General features: G+C 38.9%; 1 protein-coding gene across 2 annotated transcripts; it reads left to right on the plus strand.

Moving 5' to 3' along the window:
* The first annotated feature begins 367 nt into the window (after nucleotides 1-367).
* Nucleotides 368-6,416, plus strand: LOC309476994 (uncharacterized protein). Of its 2 annotated transcripts, none has more exons than XR_014198445.1 (4): nucleotides 368-916; nucleotides 1,639-1,961; nucleotides 5,114-5,392; nucleotides 5,502-6,416. XR_014198445.1 is itself a non-coding variant. In XM_082140148.1 (4 exons), the coding sequence occupies exons 2-4, from the start codon at nucleotides 1,701-1,703 to the stop codon at nucleotides 5,606-5,608; spliced, it is 537 nt and encodes a 178-aa protein (XP_081996274.1). In that variant the 5' UTR covers nucleotides 387-916; nucleotides 1,639-1,700; the 3' UTR covers nucleotides 5,609-6,416. The 2 variants fall into 2 exon arrangements, 1 of the variants encoding a protein (XP_081996274.1); XM_082140148.1 differs by having other exon boundaries at nucleotides 387-916; nucleotides 5,114-5,282.
* The last annotated feature ends 1,882 nt before the right edge of the window (nucleotides 6,417-8,298 follow it).

Consider the following 8,298-nt stretch of genomic DNA (forward strand, 5'->3'; position numbering starts at 1 on the left):
GGATGAGAGGCAAGAAGAGTTATCTACTGGTGCCGTTCCCTCATCATTAAGCTCAGGTCGGTGAAGGCTCTTTAGCAAACCCTGGTCTAACTTACCCTGTACTCACTGTGGTATTAATGCAGAACATGTAACGTTACTGTATATATAAAGTATGTGGGACCTTATTATTTCGCCTATAGCTAATCCATTTTGTGAGCCATAATCCGTTTCTCGTGAAGAATGTAGATGAAGTAGCCTAAACATCTGATTGGGCGATTGAAACACAATGTGTAAATTAACGCATTTCAGACGTGAATCATGGCAGAGTCGATGAAGAAAATGAAGAAAGTGCGGTGGGAAGAGTGCAGAGACGGCTCTGCGTGAGTGGTGTTTACCACAGTACCGACTCTAGGGGGCGCTGTTTGAGAAAAACAGAAACTGCATATAGTGGCATTTAAGGCTGGGACATTGTGCTCTAAATAAAACATTAAAAATGATAGGGAAATATCAGACTGGTACAAAAAATGCTTATCAGTTTCAGTGTGTTTCATTTCATTTCTTCAGTACTTTGAGCTGCTGTTGTTGCAGAAGTAGAGGCTTTATACTGTCTTTAACATTAGGTGTTCATTTCTGTCATGCTGTGTTTAAGCATTTGTAAATAAGACCAGAAAGATCTGTGATTTTAGTATTGGGTAAGCTTGTGTGAAAATAAACTGTAAGAATTTTACACACGTGTCAAACGACTGTATATTGTGCGGAAACATGAATTGTGTTAATGGTCACAACAGACGGATGTTGTGCTAATTGTGTTTAGAGTTTTGAATATGTGATTACAGATTGGACAAAAGTATGTTAGCAATTGTAAGAAACTGTAACAAAAGACTATTGTTCATATCAGCATGCAGTGCACCTGTGCTCTCTGAACGGCTCATATTTTGTACAGTTTGATTCATAACAACTTTGTGTGTAAAGGATGAGAAATAGTTGTGTTTAAATTCTGCCTGTGTCTAGTGTTCTGCAGCTCAAGTTAATCACAGTGTGAAATGTGTTTTAGTGAGTGAGAATGTGTTTAGAGTCTAACAGTATCTTACTTTCTGAACTTGTTCAAGGTTTTATGGGGTTTATGGGTTTAGATTTTAGAATTAGGTTCAGAGAATGAGATTTAGTGTTTAGTAATAAAAAAATAAAATAAAAAATAAAGGAAAAAAAGTTGCACACCATGGCTCCATAAATATGAAAATGTAATAATAGACTCACACACAGGTGAGTGACAAGGGCGTGGTGAGTCACATGTGTGTGAGTCTATTATTACATTTTCATATTTTTGGAGCCATGGTGTGCCGACTTTTTTCCTTTTTTTATCATTTTCTTACCCAATATGAGCAACATATTGCTTTGGATGTGCGTGCTTTTGACTTGTGTTTAGTAATTCAGAAAAACTAATAATTGCCACTTTGAAAAATATGTGTGTATACAATATACATTTTCTTCTGTAACTATGGATGCTCTACTCTGGATGCTGTTTCTCCATTGTTTTTATATAGTGTCTAATGAATGATCTGTAGTGTAGAAGATTAGTTGTTTCCATCTTTGTCCATTAATGGCACAACTAGATTTTCAAACTCAAAGGCGTTTAGTTTCAGTTTAGAGACAGTAAAGTGAAATCAGAAATGTGATATGAAGCTGAATGAGGATGAAGTTCAGGTCTCAGCAGGACAGAGATGGGAGTCACCAGATCAGTGGGCGAGAGTATGTGTCCTGATCTGCTCTTCGCAGAGATGGGAGTGTATAGGGGAGGGGAATTACACTGCATGATTTACAACACCCTCAGCCACGACCTCCTCAGGTCTGCTTTTCTGAGAACCGGAGCCCTTTTCTCTCTCGAGGTTATACAACTCACTGCACTGAAGCTCATTCAGATCAACATCAGCTCAACATCAGCACAGATCTCAGCACTCACTGGATGTTTCTTCTTTCACAAGGTGATTAAAACTTTTATCTTTATTTTGTGAAGAGTTTTTTTAATTTTTTTATTATTCATTCACTATTGAAGTTTGTAGTAGGGATGCACTGACCAGATACTCAGTAGCCTATCGGTATCGGATCCGATTCTGCCATTCTTTGCCGGATCGGGTCTCGGTCAGACGAACGATCCATATCCGATATTGTGTGTATACTATTCTGTGTTATTGTTAAGCCCCACAAAAGCCACACAAACATTATAAAGCACCATAAAGTTTTTATGCACTATATTATAAGTGTTCAGAAGCCATTTATAGTAGCCTATAATTTGAGGTAGAAATTAATATTTAAATTTCGTTTTTAAGTTTCTATTTTTCTGTGTCGTCGCGCTGGAACAACAAACAAAAAATGTGGCGATGATAATCTCAGGCACGGTTTATGTGCTTTATTAATGTTAAAAGCATGTCATGAGACTCTGAATATCATTTAGTGCTCCAGCTTTGTGGCTGTAAAAGCAACATTGGATAAATCACCTCAGATCTTGAAATTAAACAAATGGAAACAAGAACATTCAAACTGTGAACAAACAATTGTATTCTTTGTCAAAGAGTGTTTTAGTAACTCAGTAGCCTATGTGTTTGAATAATGTTTAAATGGTGAAATATTTGTGCATTTGATTAAGTAGCTGCTTATCCATTTTCTTGCGAGTGCCGTCAAGATTACTCTCTGGTGCTGCGAGACTCCGCCCACACGCTGTTCTGATTGGCTGACTCTGCCCACACGCTGTTCTGATTGGCTGACTCTGCCCACTCGCTGTTCTGATTGGCTGACTCTGCCCACTCGCTGTTCTGATTGGCTGACTCTGCCCACACGCTGTTCTGATTGGCTGACTCTGCCCACACGCTGTTCTGATTGGCTGACTCTGCCCACACGCTGTTCTGATTGGCTGACTCTGCCCACACGCTGTTCTGATTGGCTGACTCTGCCCACACGCTGTTCTGATTGGCTGACTCTGCCCACACGCTGTTCTGATTGGCTGACTCTGCCCACACGCTGTTCTGATTGGCTGTGGGTTTTGATTGATTTTGACGCATCTCGCAGTCGCGTCGCGTCTAGTGTGTACAGACACATTATTTGTCTCTGGAATCTCATTGCGTCGTGTCTGGTTAGCACACGGTGTAATAAGCGCTTTGTGCCGCACTGTATTGGAGCCTTTCATATCATAATACTTTTGTGCAATGAAAAATTATTAATAGCCTTTCTTGTTCTATCCTATCTATCATATGTTGCTGCCTCATTAAACAGCTGCGCTATACATTTAAAAAAAAAATCTTAATTTTGTTTATATAGCCATTACTTTTTTTTTTTATCTTTTGGATTTTTTTTTTCTTGTTTTTCATGAATGTATTTTACAACAATACAAAGAACAATGTGTGACGTTTTACCTGATTTAGTACTACACTTATTGTCTCTTATTTGTTCCCCACTAAATAATGTTGTTGTTTTTTTACTAAATGTTCAGATTTTATACAATTATTTTGCACTCGTGATTTTTCTAAATTTTACTGCTGAATAATCCACTAATCTAGTTCATAATAGCATTTTTGTCATAGATTATTATCTTTTTTTTTATTTGTTGTTTTTCTTTATAATAAAGTTGTCTGTATTAAGTAGATTGTGTCAAATCAAGTCACATTTATTTATATCACTTTTTACAACACAGAGTGTTTCAAAGCAGCTTTACAGACATAACAGGAAAATAATGAAAAAAAGTTTGTTTCCAGAAGAAAATAGTCTCATTCCAGCTTAAGTAAGTTCTGTGATGCTTCATTTTGGTTTTAAAAAAGTTATTAATTTAGTCCTAGTTTCTTTCCCTCGTATCTATAGAGGGATGAACTCGAACATGAGGAAGGACTGATGCTGATGGTTAATGTTCACTGCACTTTTATCTTTTTCTCTGTCGTTCATCTGGGCGTCTTGATGTTTTCTGATGTTTTCATTCATTGAACAGAATGATTAAAAGTGTCTTGAATTTTTTTTCGGGTTACAGTTGACTAATATCTGTTACTGATATGCAGAGCCGATCCTGACCTCCCTGGGGCCCTAAGCAAAATTCTGTTTAGGGGCCCTCATACCTGACCCGTGAGCCATGAACTATTTGCCATTGCCACACAGTCACACCTGACACCCCAGTGTTCCCATTACAATCCCTCCTTTAACTAGTTCTAGTGAAAATGTAATTCCTGATATCAGAAGACATTGTTACTAGTAAAAAGTTAATTCTTAATATCAAGAATTCACATTTTAAATAGTACGAATTGAATTATTGATATCAAAAATGCATATCATGTGAATGAATAAAAGCTAAAATGGCGCCATAGCATGTCACTGTGTTTTTAAATGATAAAAGTAATTCTTGATACTCTTGATTCTTGATGGTTATTATTTACTGAGGGATGTGCATCCATATTGACCAGAATCTCCAGCCAATCAACATTTTAAATTCAATGGAGCCTATCAATAGTCAATGTCAATACATTGCTTTCCATATTGCATTAGAGCAGAGTTGTAACTAAACCTTGACTTAGCGACTAGATAATCATCGTCTTGTTTTAAAACTATAATGAGGAGTGCCATCACGCCCATATTGTACTGGTCCCAACTCACAACAGATGTTTCTGCTGGAAAGTGCGCGTTTCATTTCATGCACGTTCATATGATAGCATGTTAACGCGCGACGCGGTTATCTTTTCCGAGCTGCAGTTTATAAACAAACACCGTTGTCCTTTGTCATTTATTAAACATAATAAATCAACGCACATCAACTTAACTTTAGCCTACTGTTCTTTGCTGACATCAAACTTTGAGAGGAGAGTCACAAGTCTGCCTGATAACTGTTCCTGCAATTAACTCTCATGGTGTTTTTTTCTCTCTCTTTTCGTGACCAGAAAGATAGTTCCGCTTCATTTTCTCATCGATATTGTAAATATTGATTGACGCGCTTTGACACGAGGGGAGGCGGGGCCTTGAGTAATTTGCGGGGCCCTACGCACCTTGCGTAGTGTGCGTATAGGGCTGATCGGCTCTGACTGATATGGATGATATAAACTGAACTTGCACTTGAACTGACACCACTGGCTTTAACTAAACTGTTTTCTGTGTGATTGAACAGATTCAAATGAAGAGGAGAAAGAAAATCAGCAGAAATCACAGATCAGCAGAAAACAAGAAGACTGAGAGAAAAATGGAGGACAGAAATGAGACACAAACCAGTGAATCACCAGAGAAAGAAGGAGAGAGACGTGATAGATGTGAAAGTATGGAGAGAGGAAAGCCAAACTGTGAGTATTTGATCATTAAGACTCTTATAGTTTTGCTTACTATTATTGTCTTCATAATCCTGTTATAAAGTTCCACATTCAGAGAGATTCATCACTTTCTACAGTCACAGGTCAGTGTTTCCAGATGTTTACAAAATAAATATAAAATAAAATAAATAAAAACAGAAAAAACAAACAGAAAGCTATGAGGATAATCTGATATATATTTGTGATTTCTAGTCTCCTGTGATCCAGACGAGCCTGTAAAGTTTGATCCTGATGTCAAAACTGAGGAGAGATTCTCATCAAACCCTTCATCATGTTCTCAAGATCATCATCATCACTGACATCCATCAGCAGCTGAAGACCTGAACATCTTCATCATCATCATCATCATCATCATCTTCATCATCATCATCATCAGTCTGTTCAGCTCCTGGACTCTCCTTGACTGGACTCCTGGACTCATGAACAGTTTCTTCCTCAGATGTGTGTCTCAATCCTGCACTTCTGCTTTACTGACACACTAGTGTTCTCTGCCTCTGATAGTGAACACTTGCACATGCTTATATAAGCAATATCACACTCGTAGCCGTGCGATATCAGTGTATATCAGCAATGCTGTGATTCGGCTGGGTCATAGGTAATCACTGATATACACCGATATCGCACGGCTACAACTACAACATGACAGCGCTGCTAAAACAAACTCCTTGTTCTGACCAAGCAGCAACCTCCCCGTCTCTCTCTTGAAACCAACACGGAAGTGAGTTAAACTGCAATTCATTGACTGGCCGCTTGAGGCTGGCTGCAGAAGTGAGTCAAATCTGTATCTCTCCCATGTTAAAATGACCAACTTTACAGCAGAAAAAAACATGTTTACAGCCTGGATCTCTATGTGGCTTTGGTCTATACAGCTAATGTTGCCCTTCATAACAACTGTGAGGGGGGTGCATTTTTTTATAACTCATCCGTTTAGTTGATTAATATTTAAAGTTCTACATAATTAAGGGTTTGGCCACTTGAGTGACAGGTGGATTGTCGCTGATGTCAATGCTAGCCGTTTGTCTGCTGTTAGTTAAAGGGACACCAGGCAAGTCTGAGTGTTTTTTCTCTATGAAGCTCCCCCTAGTGTCTGGTAGTATAATGCTTTCAAACACTCTGTCGTAAAAACGAACTGTTGTCCCTCCCCCCTCGCCACGAGCAACCCAGCTGAGCAGAGGAACCGGCTATTTCAAAACCAGTTATGTCTACCGAGGCAAGTAAAGCAATATTTTCTTTCCAACTGATGGCGATTTTTATTTTTATTTTTATTTTTATTTTTATTGTGTTGTCATGCATACTAGTATTTTTACTGGGAACGAACGCTATGAACGAGGCGTTTGCTTTGGTGTTTGTTTGTTTTTGGGAGAGTGGGCATGAGCATAAAAAAAAAATATATATATATCGGAGGCTAATATTTGTCTAAAGTTATATTAGCAAGGTCTATAAGTTAATCTGGTAGAATGACGGTTTACCTTTGCTTGTCTAAGAAAACATCAGAACGTTTTTTCTAGCTCGATCATGATATGTGCAACATGTTTATTGCCTATTATCAGACGCGCTGACTTAGTGACATAAAATAAAAGTGTAAGTTACACAAATAAAACCGACAGAGGAACGGCCAAACAACTAACGTTACAGAAATCAAACGTGTTTGCTAATGACAATACTAACATCAAAGTTATAGTATCTAGCGTACTAGTAAGCCCGTAACAGACAGCGATCATAATAAAAACCTTTACAGACATTAGCAAACATCCTGAGGTCACAATTACTTGAAATTTAAATATTAAACACAGTTTATTCCAAAGATACCTACAAGTGCAACAGCAGGATCACCATCCGTTTTGTAGGCTTCTGTTTCTCTCAGTTCTCCCCATTCTGAAAAAGCCGGTCCGATATTTACTCGAGTCTGACTTCTTGCTCGGTCAGTCTCCCGTTTCCTCTTTCGTTGGTCCTCCGACAAAGATTTCCTAGCTTTCTGCATCTTTTTTACAGGCTCAGCCATAACTCAATCTATCGTTGCCCTTTGCTTATAGCTAGCCGGTGCTTGAATGGGGGCGTGTACGTGTGCAGTGCCGTCAAGCAATTCGTTACATCGCGAGACCTGATATCACGCGGTACTTCCTGACGGCGAGGCCGCTGACCCGCCGGGCCAAAGTTGCAAGTGAGTTTTTTCCGCTCTCGGGCACCAGGGGGGTGCGAAACCACCACCATTCAACCCGAAATAAGTAATATAACCATTCCACTGACTCCGAAGCTGTTCAGTTAAGGTTAAAAAGTTACCTAGAGCACCTTTAATAGCCGTCGTCACTTGACCTCAGCATATGTTAGCTGCTGAACTTGCCATCTCTGCAGTGTTTGTGCTTTTTTTCGGGATTATTTCATACAATTTAATACACCCATTACTTCGCCACGGCTTTGGATTCCGTCGTTGTCGTCGAGTATTGTTCGAGAGAACAACCAGCGCTGTATTTCAGTTGTTTTCCTCTGTGAACATGCACTAATGGATGTCTGACAATTTCGTTGCTTTTTGGAGTTTTCAGATTTAAAAACGTCTATAGATATAAAGGCTCGTTCGTTCTGCTCTCACGGAACAGATAGATTATAATATGCTTATGTACCGTCAGATGAAATCCTGCAGGTGTCGGCGCTTTCTCCGTCCATGCAATAAATGCACATCCATGAATGAGCGCGGATTTTCTAGCGCATTTACTTGAACTTCATAGGCAATATATCTATGGTTTAACCCATTTGAGAGGCGGCCAAAATCAGAATTTAAAATGGACTGAATAAGCTCATCTCTACGAACTTGAGCGATGCCGCGCTGACGGACCATCGACTATAAAAAAGAATGACTGACATGTATGCACATAAATCACTGTCACACACACTCTCTCAGAGTAATATTAAGTTACTGCATAATACATTTTCAACTAGCAGAATAGTACAGAATCACGATACACAGTCTCACTTGTTGCCATGTCTTTTAACT

This window comes from Leuciscus leuciscus (genome assembly GCF_965113295.1).
Source record: "Leuciscus leuciscus genome assembly, chromosome: 16".
NCBI classification, from domain to species: domain Eukaryota; kingdom Metazoa; phylum Chordata; class Actinopteri; order Cypriniformes; family Leuciscidae; genus Leuciscus; species Leuciscus leuciscus.

What these genes read in the sequence shown, in the direction of transcription:
- LOC309476994 (XM_082140148.1), top strand. Translation starts at nt 1,701, where the DNA reads ATGGGAGTCACCAGATCAGTGGGCGAGAGTATGTGTCCTGATCTGCTC. An exon ending in GATGTTTCTTCTTTCACAAG is followed by an intron (nt 1,962 to 5,113) that starts GTGATTAAAACT and finishes GTGATTGAACAG; the next exon opens with ATTCAAATGAAGAGGAGAAA. An exon ending in GGAGAGAGGAAAGCCAAACT is followed by an intron (nt 5,283 to 5,501) that starts GTGAGTATTTGA and finishes TGTGATTTCTAG; the next exon opens with TCTCCTGTGATCCAGACGAG.